Source organism: Pinus tabuliformis, chromosome 8 (assembly GCF_031772625.1).
Source record: "Pinus tabuliformis cultivar Carrire ecotype Pingquan chromosome 8, CPIR1, whole genome shotgun sequence".
Taxonomy (NCBI): Eukaryota; Viridiplantae; Streptophyta; class Pinopsida; order Pinales; family Pinaceae; genus Pinus; species Pinus tabuliformis.
Genome location: NC_142294.1, coordinates 410,874,711 through 410,892,840, shown reverse-complemented (window position 1 = coordinate 410,892,840; position 18,130 = coordinate 410,874,711). Strand labels below are relative to the sequence as shown.

General features: G+C 35.6%; 1 protein-coding gene across 1 annotated transcript; it reads right to left on the bottom strand.

Moving 5' to 3' along the window:
- Window positions 1–3,047: 3,047 nt before the first annotated feature.
- LOC149235804 (chymopapain-like) lies at window positions 3,048–3,434 on the bottom strand. The gene has a single exon (XM_089368674.1). The coding sequence runs from the start codon at window positions 3,432–3,434 to the stop codon at window positions 3,048–3,050; it is 387 nt and encodes a 128-aa protein (XP_089224800.1).
- Window positions 3,435–18,130: the final 14,696 nt, after the last annotated feature.

The following is an 18,130-nucleotide window of genomic DNA, read 5'->3' as shown; positions in this document are numbered from 1 at the left end:
AGACTGAAATAGATAACAAAAATAACAAATTGTAGTTACGAGTTCCTCCACCAAATTGTAAAAGCTACCATTTGTATATTTTATCAGTGAGCTGAAATAAGTGGTCAAAGTTATATCTTCCCTTTTTATTGAGTGCTACCATCTATAGAATGCATTCCTTTTCTGTGTTTATTTTGAGCAAATTGATGTATTCCCAAGGTTTTTTTCCAATTTTTGTTCTTGTCTTTCTTAGCATGTCCATATACTAGATCATAACTACCACTATAGTGCAATGGCATTGATTGTACCTGCAGATTATGCCAGTTCTTATGAAACTTCCTTATATTTAACTTCACCAGTGTACTAATGATGTGAGCAGTTCCAAGCTGATGATATGATTTACTTTCTGTACACTTAACACCAAGAAAATACAACCATCCAAAGCCTTTGGTATGATTTTGAATCTAGCTAACCAGGTCTCAACAAAATTTCTTCAAACATGAAGGCAAGTCGAATAGAAATTTTTCAGTTGTCTTAGTGCTAGCATTTCTATTTCAGTTGTCTTATTGCTAGCATTTCTTTGGGAAAATGCATATTGAATCTTCAAATGCCACATCTATTTTACTCATCATTCAAAAACTACCAAAAGAACTCTTTCAGCCCAATGTAGCATGTTTGTAATTACATATCCCATTAACCATAGCTTGATCATGCATCAACAACATTTCCTTTTACTATTTGGATAACATTGTATTTCTTAACTATATGTTCTTCACTACTCATATCAATTTAATAGCAATTTCCCATACCACATCAAATGACTCTTGGCACAATGGCATTTGTACTATCAAATCATCTTATTGAGGCTCTTATGCCCCATGTTTTCAGAGTGGAACCTTCAACTGCATGTTGAGATGTAAAGTTTTTCTTTCATCTCAAACTAATTCCTTTTTGGATTTTCTTACACCAACCTCTACATAATATAACAGTGATTCAACGAAAAATAGAGAAAACATAATGTTTGGTGAACATAAAAGTTATGAACACAGTTGGCCTGTCACTTGTCAGTTACAATGTGTATGAATTGTATGATGAATATTGGACTTGTAATTGTGTTGGAAGGGGTTATTGTTCTTGATAAACTGAGGAATATCTTGCAGCTTGCAACATTGTAAAGACATTGGCAACCAATAGTATGCTATCTTGGAACTCACAACATTAGTTCCAAATCGTTACCGATTCACCGTGTGTTAAAAGAAAAGAATTTGAAGATAATTTACTGTTGTCAATAGAGTTGATTTTTCTTTTTTTGCTTTTCGTTATGGAAGGGCGACCTTAATGTGTGTCCTCATAAATGAAATTAAGACCTTCCCTTCAAACTTGATCACTGATGATGATATGTCTATACACCTATTCCTTTGCACTCTTTGTTAAGTTAAGGGATTGGCTTAGTATCATTTTTCGCTATAATCCCCAGCCCAATCTCCATGCCCTCAGTTTGGAATCCTTATTGTCATAAGCCTTCTATAGTCACCTGGTTTTTATGTTTCTAAATTGGTAACTTAGTTTAGATATGTTGAATTTATTAGTGCTACATCACCAAGGGCTTAGAGGTTGGGATTTTAGTAGAAAACAATTCTTACATTGACTGAGATTATGGATGCTCTGCAAAGTCATTTGAGGTTGGAGTTTCTTTGAAAAACACCAATTTAATTTAAATTTTGGTACCAAATAAACAAATAAATTTTATAGAATTCATTTTAGGTTAGGAAAGAGTAAAAATAAATGACATCTAAAGAACCAACTTAATTTTAAAACCCATTATAAATGTATATCTTTAAATAGGCATTTGAGAAGAATATTATGGGAAAAACCATGGGGTAAGAATACCATGGAGAAAACTATAAGTTATCAAAACCTGGAAAATCTCTAATATTTATAAGACATGACAATATCTCTTCCATTATATTTTTTCCATTTTTTCCTTCTAATTTTTATATAATTTGACCAAATCAAAATATTTACACTCATGTATACAAAAAAATCAAAACATAAAAATATAACCCAAAAAACTGTAAAAACTTAATTTCCATAGCACTTTACTTCGCTATTCTATTATGTCACTGCATGGCCTTGCCTTGCCCCAATATCTTTTTTGCACGAAATCGATGCAATATCTGATCCCGGACATCTGTAAATACAACCAAAAAATTCAAATTTATCTTTTTCGCACGAAATCGATGCAATATCTGATCCCGCATATCTGTAAATACAAAAAGAAAAATCAAATTTATCGAATAAAAATATTTGGTAGGGTAATAAATATCATCGTAGATCCCACACTGTCCATGGAAGTCAGTTTTCCTGTAAGCAAGATATATCCCAATTCTCCCCAGCCAGAACCCCATGAATTCTTTCCGACAATGAAATCGCTGCCATAACCAACTATTAAAAGGGCGTGATTTACTTCATACCCACAGTCTCCTGACAGAATGCCCTGTCAGGAAAGGCAACACTATTGCATAGAATTATTATTATTTATTTAAGGTTATTTGTGGACAGTTAAATGACTGTAAATTTAAGAAAATGTACATATTTTATTTTTTGGTAAGAAACAAATGTTTTTAACCATTAAATTTACTTTAAAAACTGTCATAAAAAAATTATTTATATTAATCATCTCAAAATATGAAATAAATTTTTAGCCCATTAATTTGGTTGGGGATTCCAAAGTTTACCCATCGTCTGTATCTAAAGAGATAGAAAGCTCAAGTCTTTAAGAACACTGTGATTGTGTTGGGATTTCAATGTTTACAATCTTTTGTATCTAAAGAGATAGAGGGTTTTCTGTATTTAAAGAGATTTTTATGCTTAAAAATTAATGAGGTTCGCTTCAATCAATAGTTTTCTTTACATTTCATGGAGATTGGGCTAACGATTCACCCATAGAAGCGAGTTCTATTTTCTTTTTTTATATCTATAAACCTAACTGATATTAGTTACACTATCAGCTTTGATCAACAAACTCACCGCGTTCGCCTTGATCTTTCACATCGGTCACTGCACCGTTATTCCTCCAATTTATGCCGCGGCAGAGCAGTAGCGCGTTCATATATGAATTTCTTGCCATAACCTGTATGATTGGTTAGGCATTTTGATTTGAACTCGTCATGACCCATGTCTGCATATTTGTTAAGGCCAAGCCAGTAGCTCAGGTTCTGCTGGTTAACTTCATCTATATATCTCAGATTGTCTTTGAAAATCTCGTATCTATGTTGCATCTCCTCTGCCAATGTATAGACCCTTTTGTGCGTCGCAAGCCATGATTCGTAGAGAGACGCAATTCTGTCATCACTGAGAAGATCCTCAGGGGAGTATCCGAAATCCCTTGCAGATGTCAAGGCGATGACTATCAGGCAGGCAAAGAAGAATGCAGGGAGAGATATGTAATCCATCCGAAACCAAAATCAGAAACAGATTGCTGAGTCACTATAAGTCCAATCCAAAGTTGGACTGAAGCTAAAACTAATTCTCTAACTTTATCTATTTTCTTATAACACATTGAATCTTCTGCCTTCAAAGAATGACCAATACAATAAATCACAAATCTATAAATCGGATCTAAGAATGGAGATAAGATTTATTTCCACATTAAGTGGAAAGTGTTGCACATTAGTTGGGAACAACCCAACTGAATATGAAGACATTTCATCACCAAAATATTTGAATAAGTTAAAATAGTCAGCATATAACTCAACTACTAATACTTTTTATCCAACCAATATTAATGAAGACACTTCGTAACCAAAATACTTACAGTACATATGATTTATATTATCAAGTCAAATTAGTAAGCATATATCCCAACAATATTAATGAAGACACTTCGTAACCAAAATATTTACAGAGTATATGATTTACATTATCATGTCAAATTAATAAGCATATAACCCACCATTATTATTATCTATCCCACCAATATTAATTGGAAAATAATTCCATTTTCTATATTTTATTTATTTATGGTTTATTTATTCAAATTGCAAAGTTTGTTATAGATCTTCATATATTAGATGATCATGGAATGATAATTTTATATATAACACAAAAAAATGTCTTTCATAATGATGGTAAAAGTGCATAATAAGATTTATTGATTATTATGTTTCTTCTATTATTATTATTGAGAATTATAATATAAATCTCTCTAAACTCACTACAAATTCACAAGACACTATGGTCTTTTACAGTAATCTATAAGTTTCTCTCTTTACCCTTACTATCTCCTCCACTCACATGTTCATTTTATGGAATAGATAGTAGCCAAAGAATAATAGAATCCCTGCATTATAATTAGCATTAAGTTTAGGGTTCTCAAACTCTATTCTAACTTTCATGATGCTTTTAAAAGTGTATATTGGATCCTCACATGTTAATGAATAACCATATTAGAATTATGGTATGCTAACACAGACATACAATGATATTTGGATTGTTACCTTATTAGGGTCATAACTTTTTGGATATGATTAGCATTTGGTTTAGTGTTCTCAAACTCTCTTGTAACTTTCATGATGCTTTTAAAAGTGTATATTGGACCCTCACATGTTAATGAATACCCATATTAGAATTATGGTATGCTAACATGGACATACAATGATATTTGGATTGTTACTTTATTAGGGCCATAACTTCTGCATATAAGTAATATTTCATTAGAATGTACTTAATGACAAGATAATTTATGCATTGTATGAGAACATAAAGAACCTTAAAAACATGTTAAACATCAAATTTTGACAAAATCAACTTCAGATGCAAAATATTTAAATTGCCCTATATAGAATTTAAGTAGATTAATTGACATGTTTGTAAATCTATTTTGAATGAGTTAATGTGCATGTGTAGTATAGATGAAGGAAGAGGCTTGAAACAAATTGTACCTCCACCATTGATAAATCCCTTAGTAACTTAGAATAAAGTGAAAAAAAAAACTAAAAAAGAAGCATCCATTAAAAGAATTAGGGGGAATTTAGGCTTTTAAAAGATAAAATAGATAGATTCTTTACAATAAGAGATATTTTGAAACTTTATTTCATTAAATATATTTATGTGTAAAATGAAAGTATTTAGCATGTATAGATAAGGAAACCATTTTTCAAAATTTCATGTTTAATTCTTTAACCTACAATTACTATTTTGAAATATACGGATTCCATAGAATTTGCTAGAAATTTCCAAATTTACTTAGAATCTATGGTGTTTGTTAGGGATTTATTTTAAGAATTTGCTAGTTTCATATAGATTTTTGGAAATTTTAGTAGGGGAATTCTTAGATTTTCCTAGAATTTATATTCCCCTCAAATATGTGAATTTTTAAATCCCCACTCTTGAAGTTGACCATAATCTTGTCATGCAATATCTTTATACAATGCAAACAAGAAAATTGAAATTTTAAATAATTATGTGGTTTTTATTTTAAGATTCTTAGTTTTCCTTATATTGTGTTAATGGTGTAGGACCCGCCAACAAAGGGGATCTCCTCGATGTGAAGTCCCAACTATACCTCACATCATTTGGTGTAGGAGTCTCATCTGGTATGAAGGCCCAGTTTCCATATACTTAGAGATATTCCATCGCTCTAACTGTCAACACATGAGAGTGTTACGTTGATATCTTCAAACAACAAGGTATGTCTGCCTGGTGAGTGTGTAATGTAATTGTGTCAAGGTTCACAAGGGGGGAGAGTAAAGCGAGCCTCTAAGTGAGAGGTAGTAGTACCACCTAGGAAGAGACACATGTGAACTAGAAAGGTTATGTTCAGCATCTAACGAAATAGTCCATAGTGGATGCAACAGTCGTTAAAATTGAGGTGAAGGGGACAACACGTACACCACCCATCAGAGTATTCCACACAGATCTGACGGTTGTTATAAGCAGAAAACAAATATGGTATGTCGAGTATCCCATGGAGTAGTCCAAAAGGGTGTGATAGTGGTGATAGCCAATGCACAAAGGTGGTCTGTCTAGTATCTCGCAGAGTAGTCCACAAGGATGAGACATTACCAATAAGAAATACAAGACATCTTCAACAATGTAAGTACTAAAACAACCAGAGTAATTCAACCATCTTAGTACAGGTTAAGAAAACATACATTACAAATGTTCAAAGAGTATTCTTATAAACATCTATAAAACATGTGTGAAAATGTGATGGCCTTAACAAGATTATGAATTAAGCAAAAATACCAAGACACATTTGTACACCATACATCACTAGTCCAAGTAATGGGGCGTTGGAGCTACTCCTCACTCCTCAAAGAATAGACTACACAATCTCAAGGCTATGTGGGAGGAGCCAAGATGAAAATTCCTTGCTCATACAATGGGAGGGGTATATATAGCCAAGGGTGATACTTGACCCTTGTGACTCTCGGACTACCCTCATGACCGTTCAACTTCGAATGACTTTTCAAATGATGTGACTCTTCAACTTCTTATGTGCATCCATTGGACTTAACTTTACATTACATTGAGTTACAACGAATATGGCCCATACTCGTGATGTTGCCAAGACCGGTCATGACACAACTCGACATGACACTGCTGACATATATTGGTTGATTATGGTGTTTGTGTCAAGCTGACGTGCTGCTGAGTGATGGATGTACTCTTGGTGTGCTTTGTATTCTCCTCTATGTGGCATAATGTTGAAGGTTATCTAATGGCCTTGGTCTTACATTATGGTTTGTTATTGTGTTCTGGGTGACAGGGAGGAGGAAAACTCACTGAGACAGTGCAGAGCATAGCTTAGGTTGGAATGAGGAACTCTAGGAGGATAGTTTGCATTGTCGATAAAAACTATAGAATGACCATTGGGAGGTAGAATTGCATAGTGAAGGGCATGATTGGCAATTGAAAGGTGGGACCCTAAGGGGCACTTTTGAACAGTTCCTGCAAGGAAGGCAAGACAGAGTTGTAGGGAACCTGCTGGATAGTTCTATGTAATTTTCAAGAGCAAGGCATGGCAGGGCTGCAAGGGACCTATTGACCATGAATGCGTAGTTTTGGAGAATAGTGCAAGACAAGAAGTAGTGGACCTGCGAGACATGATTGCGCAATTTGGGAGAACAGTGCAGGATAGGCAACAGATGACCTGAAAAACATGTTTGCACAAGTTTTGAAGGTAGTGCAGAGCAAGGCAGTAGAGGTCCAGCTAGACATGTCTGTGCAGTTTTGGAGATCATTGCAGGATAAACAGTAGGAGGTTTGTTGGACATGTCTGCATGTTTGCTGGACCGAGGACCAGCTCGGCTTGTCTACGCAATTTTTGGAGAACAATGAAGAGTAAGGAAATAGAGGGTGAGTTGGGCATGTCTACACAGTTTTGGAGAACAATGAAGACCCAGGTCTCAGCGCAGTGCAGGCTTCTGGTAGACAAAAGGAGGCTTGATGACTGTGCTTGAGAAATATGTAGTTCAGTTTGGACATGGAGGCATTTTTTTGCTTAGTTTTGGGAAGCAGACAGGTTTCTCACAGAGGACAACATCAAGCACTGCACATTTTTTAGTAGCAAAGCAGGGTCACTAAGGGCTAAGAGTACACAGTGCAACTCGCCGGGGCTCCGGTGGAAGAGGTTTGTCTGGTCGGACAAATTTTCAGGAAAATGGCTAAGTGTTGAAAGAAGTGAACTTGTGCAGACTTGATATTGTGATCAATACAGCTAGCATACTTCAATAATAAGATAATGCAAACTACGAGTACAAAAAGACAAAACATGCTCTGGGTGAGGCTGTCTTAGAGTTGAAAGCAACAACTGCAACACTTGAGCTAACCTTCGGATGACCGTGATGACACTTGCACGATAATGCTTACAACTTTGTGTGTGAGTTTGACAGATGTTTACATAGTGGAGACAACCCAAACACACAAAGACAGACCTTTAAACTCACCAGAACAAGATCACAAGCTTGAAAAATCCATCAATATGCTAAAAGACGACTCTTGTTCAAACAAGCAAAAGGGTGAAAAGACTTCACGAGAGCTCATGGGGTGGGCTAAAGTGTTTGCAACCATCAAAGGAAAAACCAAGGAAGGCTTCGAAATTTGGATGCAAGCCAAAATTTTGGAGGGTGTTGCAGCCACTACGATAGTTGGTGACACACTGGTTGAATACCAACTTCTCTATTTTTGTTTGTTTACAATGGAGGGCCTTTGCCTTTCAGGGAGTATTAATTCATTTTGCAGATCACTTCGGCTTCCCCACTTACCCTGTGGGAAGACACGCTTCACCTCGTACTGACTTAGTTGAACACAACACAAAATTTAGCTAGATCACATTGTTTCAAATTAGTAAAGGTAATTTGGCTCGCGAGCTTAAGATTTTCATAGTACAATTTTTCATCGTTGGCGTTGCTCCACTTCCAGAAGGATTGGATAGTACCCCAATAGAGTCATCCAGGAACACAATCATTGCTCCACTACCAATGAGCCTTGCCAGTATCCTAGTGGAGTTCCCTGCTTCACCTCTCTACACAGGAAGATTTTCTCTTCTTTCGCCTTTGTTATTTTTTTAAAGAGAACTATGCATAGGAACTTATTTATTTTTGGGGTGGAAGAGGGATCCTGACTTATTGAGATCAGGAGAGGTTGTTCCTTCAAAGAAGAATATAAATACCTCTGGCTCAGGTTTTCTCATTTAGGTTTTCCCCTTCTCCATTTCTACTAGTTGGATAAGCTTGAACACACCAAAGCAGAAAACTGAGAATAGGCATGAGGTTTCCTAGACTAGACATGGATTCATGGTTCAACTAAAACTTTCCTTACAAACGGATCGTATTTTCCATCAAGAGTTCATCAGCCATAAGTTACAACCAAGAACAAAGAATATGGACACATGAATTGCCAAGCATTGTAGTGTCACAAGACTCTTTGAACTTTAACCACATACCAATTCAGAAACCAAAACACAATGTGGGCACAACACTTATTCGTGTAACGCAAACAAATAGAAAACTCTACATGAAAGAAAAAACAAGACAAGAGGAAAGGCGTACAGAACAAGGAAACAAAACTAGAAGACAAGAAAAAAAATGACTAAAACAACATGATGTATAATAAGAAAACCATGATGGACTATGAGTGCAAGATGAGTACAAGGAAGGGAAAATTGAGATGCAACTAATCCTACTCCTCTCCTAACAGCTAAATGGTCGAGGTTATGAGAAATTAAATCTCTAGTGGAGCCACCTTTTTCGCTCTCGACCTACATCCACAAAGACACAAGCGATTAAAACAGATAAAAAGTAGTGCGCGATAGAAAATATAAAAACTTGAACAAGCTGCACATGGAAAGGAAGGTCTTGCTCGTGGTAAGAAAGATGTGTCATAACCACTGAATACATGTGCTTACATGTTTTATGGATGCCCTTTCTAGACAAATCTTGAAAACTTCTTGTGGGTGCATCCTCTTCTACACCGAGCTTCTCAGCAACCACGAGGAAGGATTGAAGCTTGTTGCTTGCATCATGGCTTTCCAAGTAAGATTGTTCCATCCATTCAATGATTGGGTCGTGAAATTCATAATGCTTGTTTGGACAACCTCGTGATCTATCAAAAGGGTGGATTTTCGATTTGATAGAAAGGATCATGATGGGAATCTTGTAAGGAAACATAAATCTGATCATCTCAAAAGTCATGCCAAGACAGTGAGGACCTACCATAACCATCAGCATAGGCTGAGGTGCCTCATTTTCTTAACAAAAATATGAAGAGGGAGATGTTACATAGTGAAGATCAGAGAGCGCAAAGAAACTATCATTGGATGTGCTAGTCGGAAAATGATAAGACAAATGACAATCACCCAAGATAGAGGAATGATCAGATGAGCTAGTTGAGATGTCTGATTCCTAGTTTGAAGTGAGCAAAGAAAAATTCATATAAACAATCTTGCAAACACTGAACAATAGAACTAAGTACATTATGAGGTAGACATGACAGACCACCTTCCTGCAACTAGTGAAAAACTGCACAAGCATCATGGTCATCACATGAATTTAAAAGAGATGCCAACATTTTGATTGCATGAAACTAGTTGGGAAGAGGAACTTGATTCATGTGATAGCTCGTGCATGCATCATCACACAGGGGGATTGCTAGTGTGATGAGTAGGCAGATTCACTGTACAAGATTCACAAGAAGACCGAGGATCTAATCATGAGAGGGAAAATTTGATAAGTATGATTGCGAGAAAAGACAATATTTGAGATGATCATCTGCCCAATTCCATGATTTAATGAGAGATGGACATTCCCAACCCGAGTTTGATGTAAGATATGTGCATGAAGATTGATGTGATGTAACAGGTTTGTGAATTCGGTCATAAGTAAAATTTTGAAAATTTGAAAGATCACACTTGGAATACCAAGCATTTTTGACAAGGTGATCCACACTGAATGAAACCATGCAGATAGATGAATTGTGTGTGAGAAACCAGATCTAATTTATTTCGGGGGGTTTATGAGAGTCACAAGATCCCGACATAACCATAAACGAATGTTGAAGTGCCTCGACTCCCTAGTACATCCCAGAACTTTCTAGAATTGAAGAATCATATTTTGAAGCGTGAACGAGATCATGCATGCTTAAGGATGGATGTTGTTGTTGATTTCAAAACTACTCTCAGGATGGTAGCCATCTCTATTGCAGGTTTCACCAGATTTTTCAACCTTAGCAAGCTAATTTGAAGAGTTATCTTCATGCACGGGAAGAATGGGAAGAACACTCTATCACTAGACTATTTTCAACTTTATCATGGACAGACTCACTACCTTACATTAATCGAGGAGATAACACATTAAATGGAGAAGCAAGAGAACATGAAGTATCTCCGTTGCATGTAGAGGTGTCATGAATGCAAGACAGAAGAGAAAGTGAGGTGAACTAGAAGTTTCGATATGGATGTATTCTTTCACCAAGGCATATTCTAGATCTGATTTAAAATCTTCATGAGAAAAAAAAATCACATGATGTGCTTGGGTGTTTGTCATGGCATATGGAAGAATGGGAGTGATGATTTCCCAAGGCTAGGGGTTTATCGAAAGAATTGATTTTGTAGGATATTCCACCGAGATTAGTAGATTGAGTATTGTTCAAGAATGGAAGCTCATTATTTTGATACAAACAATTTTGAAACAAAGAGGGAAGATTGATAGAGTCATCACCTTTCTTCTCCTCTACCTGTCTAATGGGATTGCCTTGCAGCTGACTGTAATTTGAGCCAACAACTTGAGAATCAAGTGAATGCGAACAACTAGCTGGTGAAGTAGATTGATCAAGCAAGTTATGGTACAATGAGTCATGGATTGTAGATGATAGACGATGGCATAGATGTAGATCAAATTTGAGACTTGAATTTTATACAATGGCGTTCTCTTGTGGAATGGAGTGAGTCTTCGTTGCAGGCTTCCTAAGCCATTTTTTAATTTCCTCCATTGAAGTGAGAGACGGATGACAAGATGGGCTGGGGACATGCTGTGCGGATCTCTCATCTTTGGAATCACTAGAAGGCGGCACCCACTGCACAGGTTTCTCAAATTTGAAATCATCGGAAGGGTTCACCCACATTGAGACCAAAAAGGGAGGAGGACAAGGAACAAATGGAGTGTTGGGCTCCTCCTCTAAAATCTGAGGTGTGTCATGATCCACAAGAGTTGGGGAGGAAGGGAAAATAGGAGGTTCACCGCATTGAGAAATATGAACCAACTATTTAAACTCTTCTATCAAGAAGTCAATGTTTACAAGATGTTTAGGAATTTCGTAACAGTGGTGAAGGAAGTGATCAACAAAGTCCTCAACTAATCCATTAGGATCCATACTTAAACAACATATCTTTTGACAAAAATCCCTGTGGCTATACACATCGAACGTTTTAATCATCATTTCAGAAAAATGACCAAATTAATTGATAGCGTCAAAGGGTAATGTTTAACACTAGCATTGAGCATGACCTTCGAACGTGAGGGTGAGTAATATGGTCTAGACATCTTCATACTCTATCTTGTGGCGCAGGAAAAATTTTATAACTTTCTGCACATGTGCACGAAAAGATGGTTCACCCTCACCACTGAACTTTAACTTGGATAGGTCATGGATACCATCCACGGTGATAGTACATTCGAACTTTGTAGAAAGACATCCTAGGATCATGATGTCAGGAAGAGCCATTTTTAAATAAGAGATTTAAACCAAACTCTACGGGCACAACTTGTCATCTAGGCCTCCTTCTAGCTCCATTTTATTGACGATGTTGGACCCACCAACAAAGGGGATCTCCCTAATGTCAAGTCCCAACTATACCTCACATCGTTTGGTGTAGGAGTCCCATTTGGTATGAAGGCTTGGTTTCCATATACTTAGAGATCTGCCTTGGCTCTAGCTGTCAGCACATGAGAGTGTTACACTGGTATCTTCAAACAACAAGGTACGTGTGTCTAGTGAGTGTGTAATATAATTGTGTCAAGGTTCTCTTACAACAAAGGGGGACAATAAAGTGAGCCTCTAAGTGAGAGGTAGCAGTACCACCCAGGAAGAGACACATGCGAACCAGAAAGGGAATGTCCAACATTTAGTGGAATAGTCCACAGTGGACGTGGTAGTCATTAAAACCAAGGTGAAGGGGACAACACGTACACCACCCAATGCAATATTCCACATTTATGTGATGGTCATTATAACTAGAAAACAAATATTATCTGTCGATTATCCCATGGAGTAGTCCACAAGGATGTGATAGTGGTGATTGCTAATACACAAAGGTGGTCTAGTCTAGTATCCCACAAAGTAGTCCATGGGGATGAGACAAAATTGATAAGAAATAAAAAAAAAATATTAAATAATGTAAGTACTAAAATAACCAAAGTGGTTCAACTATCTTAGTACAAATTAATAAAAAATGTGTTACAAATGTTTAAATAGTAGTCTTACAAACATCTACAAAACATGCTTGAAAATGTGTTGGCCTTAACAAGCTTCTGAATTAAGCAAAAGTCCCAAGACACATATGTACACCATACATCACTAGTCCCAATAGTGTGATTGGAGCCACTCCTTACTCCAAAAATAACATACTACAAAATCTCAAGGCTATGTGGGAGGAGCCAAGGTGAAAAGTCCTTTTCATACAATGGAAGGGGTATATATAGCCAAGGGTGATGCTTGACCCTTGTGACTCTTGGACTAATCTTATGATCATTCAACTTCCAATGAACTTTCAACTGACATAACTCTTCAACTTCTTGTGTGCATCCATTGGACTTCACTTTACATTACATTGAATTACAATGGATATGCCCCATAGTGGTGATATGGCCAACATAACTCATGACACAATCCGACATGACACTGCTGACATGTACTGGGTGATTATGGTGTCTGTGTTAAGTTGTTGTGCTATTAAGTGATGGTTGTACTCTTGTTGTGCTTTGTCTTCTCCTACACATGGAATAGTGTTGCGGGGTCTTCGATGGTCTTGGTCTTGCATGATGGTTGAATTCATATGTTCCTTTCACTTGTTTCTTGATGTGCTTGTTACATTCGTCCAACTGCAAGCAAGTATTCTAGCATGTGTGCTCCTTCTTCATCTCCTTCGTCATCTTGCCATGATCTATCAGTGTACATTTTCCTACAAGTCAGTCATGATGGGATGACATCAAATTCAAAACCTCCTAATCTAGCATGATGCATTGTTATCATGTTTCTAGTGATAGGGAAGTAGGACAACTTATTGAGACAATGTAGCGTGTAGCTCAAGCTGCAATGAGGAACTCAAGGGGAACATCCTACACTATCGAGAAAAAATGCACAGTGACCATTGGGAGGCAGAATTGCACAGTGAAGGACATGAGTGGCAGCTGCAAGGTGGGACCCTGTGGGGCACTTCTATACAGTTCTTGGAGGGAAGGCAAGATAGGGTTGCAGGGGACTTTCTGGGTAGTTATGCGTAGTTTTCAAGAGAAAGGCATGACAGGGTTGTAAGGGACCTGATGAGCATGAATTCATAGTTTTGGAGAATAGTGTAGTATAGGTAGGAGAGGGCTTGCTAGACATGAGTACGCAGTTTTGGAGACAAGATAGGTAGCAGATGGCCTGCTAGACATGTCTGCGCAGTTTCTTAAGGCAGTGCAAAGCAAGGCAGTAGAGGACCAGTTATACATGTCTTTGCAATTTCAAGATCAATGCAGGACAAATACTAGGAGGCATTCTAGACATGTCTACACAGTTTCTGAAGGTAGTGCAGAGCAAGGGAGTAGAGGACCAGCTAGGCATGTCTACGAACATTTTGGAGAATAGTATAGAGGAAGGCAACAGAGGGCCAACTGGTCATGTTTCTGCAGTTTTTGAGAATAGTGTAGACCCAAGTCTCAGTGTAGTGCAAGCTTCTCGTAGACAAAAGGAGGCTTGAGAAATGTGCAGTTCAATTTGGACATGGAGGCAGTTTTTTGCGCAGTTTTAAAAGGCAGACAGGTTTCTCACCTCCGTGATTATGCAGTTCTGGGCAGCAAAGTAGGGTCATTAAGGGTTGAGACTGCACAGTGCAACTCAGTAGAGGTCTAGAGAAGAGGGTTGTCTAGTTGGATAGATTTTCAGGAAAATAGCTAAGTGTTGAAAGAAAGTGAAGTTGTGGAGACTTGAAATTTTGATTAATACACTTAGCATACTTTGACGACGAGACAACAAATACCCCCAGTACAGGAAGACAAAACATGCTCTCGGTGAGGCTGTCTTAGAACTTAAAGCGAGAAGCGTGACACTTAAGATAGACCTTCAGACAACCTTGACGACACTTGCGCGACAATGCTTACAACTTTTGTGTGTGAGTATGACAGATGTTCACTTAGTGGAGACAACCCAAACGCACAAAGAAAAACCTTCAAACTCACCAGAACAAGATCACAATCTTGACAAAGCAATTAATATGCTAAAAGATGATTACTGGTCAAACATGAAAAAGGGTGAAAAGACTTCATGAGAGCTCATGGGGTGGGCTCGAGTGTTTGCAACAAGGAAGGCTTTGAAATTTGGATGCAAGCCAAAATTTTGGACCGTGTTGCAGCTGCTACGACATGGTGGTACTTGCTAGATTAATTTATTACAAAGTAGAATGATGTAAGTAGCATGATGGTGTTTGGTAGTTATCAATGGTCATCAGGGATTTTATTTTTTTTATCACTTTTTGTAATACATCTAGCATCCACTATACTGGGTACAAAATTTTAGACCCCACCTCCAGCTCACCTTAAGGAAATGGGTTATTAAAATTTATCTTCTTTTAACCATCTTAAAAACCCTTTTTTTGGGCCACCATAATTTTTTTATAGTGAGATTTTTTCATTGATATAAATTTCATTAAATTGTGAGCTTTGGAAATGAAGTTATTTCCCTTATAATAGTTTCCTTACCTCACATGTCAATATACTATGTAGACTAGCCTAGATCAATCATAATTCTAGATATACCATGGGCCAAGATGGATCGAAATTAGTTTTACTCTAAAAGAGGTTTGAACCTAAAGAGATTTGTCCCTTCTCAGTATTTGGTAGATCTAAACATAAGATGGATCTAGGCTCGTATGGTTCTAATTGAATATATATTTTAAAATTTCATAAAAATAAAACTTATTTTAATATAGATTCATGAATTCAAGATGTTAAAACTAGATTGAGAAAATATTTGAAGAAATATTAAATTCATGAATTTAAAACATAAATGTAAACTTGGAAAATAACACTACTTTCACCTTGCACATGAAACCCTAAACTTGTTATTCTTATTGGAGATTTAAGAAAAGGAACTAGTTATTGGGAGGTAGAAGCTCATACATAAAACAAAAGAACTTCACAAAAACTAGAAATCATTTTTTTGGGGTTAATAACACATAAATATAACACTCAAATTATAGTTTTATTCAACCTTTACTTACTAACATAAAACTATAGAAAAACAAATTAAAACAAAAAAAACGATAACATAATGGGCAAGGCTATTTTTTTTTGCCAAACACATGTTTCCTCAAAAAAATCAATTAAATTCAAAAAATATATAAATTGATTAAAATTATTGGGATATGAAATGAACATTCACTTACTCTTTCTCTTTCCCCTTTACATATGTTATATTCCACATGAAAACAATTAATATAAATTCAAAAGTACATTTTATTAAAATTCATATAAATTCAATAGTGATATAAAGTCCAAAAGAAGAAAATAGATCTAATATAAATTTAGCGTGAAAATAAACCTAATTATTATTTTTAAATTTAAATTTTATTTTAAATACTTTGATTGCCTTGATATAAAATTAAATTACATTACATAATACATTATATTATATAACTATATTACAAAAATATTGATATTCTTATATTACCCCTACACATCTACACATCTTCCCTTATATTGAATTTTACAATACATCTTAATACAATAACACACAGGAAACATGCAACCCTCATTCATTTAACTTCTCTAACCCTAAAGAACTTACTTATTTCACCTTTCGCATTTCAACTATCCCCAAAACACTATCCTCAGTAACGTTGTATCATTTTTCGCTTAAAAAAAACCCAATCTCCACACCGTTAGTTCTTAACCCTTAGTGCCGTACGGCTTTTTCTTTTTCAGTCACCTGGTTTTATGTTTCTGAATTGGTAATTTAGGTCAGATATGTTGAATTTAGATATGTTGGAATTTATTAGTGCTACGTGACCAAGGGTGTAGAGGTTGGGATTTTAGCGAAAACAATTCATAGATTTGTTGAGATTATTGATGTTAGGGGAAGTTCTTTGAGCTCGGTGTTTTTTGAAAAATTACTATCTAATTTGAACTTAGCACCAAATAAATAGGTATAAAATTTATAAATTTATTTTGAATAGGGTTAGAGTGAAAATAAAGAGCACTTAAAGTTTCAACTAAATTTAAAAATTTATTATAATTTTATGTTTTTAAATAGGTATTTGAGAAGAATAGAAAACACATGGTTATGAATATTATGGGAAAAACCATGTGTTATCAAAATTTGGAAAAATTTTAATATTTACATGACATGGCAATATTATAGAACTCGTTGCCGCAATAGATTCGAAATAAATAGCACTCAAAGCTCCAACCAATTCCAAGAATTGTTTATAATTTTATGCCTTTAAATATGCATTTGAGGAGAATAGAAAAACAATGACTTAAGAATAAGTCAAAACCTAGAAAACTCTTAATGTTTATCTTACATGTCAACATCTCTTCCATCATTTTCTTAATTTTTTTTAATTTTTTTTTAATTTTTGACATAATATAACTAATATCTACATGACATGACAACATATCTACCATCATATTTTTTTTAATGTAATTTGATAGAGTGAAAATATTTACATTATATAACATACAACATGTCATCCACAACAGACTTCACATTTAATTTTATTTTTTTACTGATTTGTAAAACACCTTTAAACACAATTATTTATTAAATTATATCTTATTATATCTGGTTCATGGTCAAATTATGAATGCAGTATTGCATGAGTGAGGCTATATCATAGTCAGCAGGGAATTGAACCTCCAAGTTAATGTTTAAAACGTATCGACAAATGGTATTCCATGTGATTTTCGCCAAAAAATCTCTCACAAACTTGATATGGATCACAGAAGCCTGAACTCTTTAGTTTAAAAATTCCTTAACAATGCGCTAAATCCTTATCTATCCAAAATGCCATAAAATTTTAAAAATTCCATTATAAAAATTTTGATATAAAATAAAAAATTATTGAAATAAGTAAAAGCCATCACTTTGATTTATTCGACCAAAAAACAACACCATTACATCGGCTAACACAAAACAAATCCAGACAAATACATGAAAGTGCGGCAGCTAATGTGCTCAAACTTTATTTTCATGACACTTCGTTATTCTATTCATTCACTACATAGCCTTGCCTTGCCTCAATACCTTTGACCACGAAATCGATGCGATATCTTCATCCCTGACATGTAAATCCAAGAACAAAAATCAATCTTATCCTATAAACAGATTTTTTTCCAATATTTTAAATTTAAATAAACAAAGAAAAGTTGAAAACGAAATATGTAATGCTACA

What these genes read in the sequence shown, in the direction of transcription:
- LOC149235804 (XM_089368674.1), bottom strand. Translation starts at nt 3,434, where the DNA reads ATGGATTACATATCTCTCCCTGCATTCTTCTTTGCCTGCCTGATAGTC.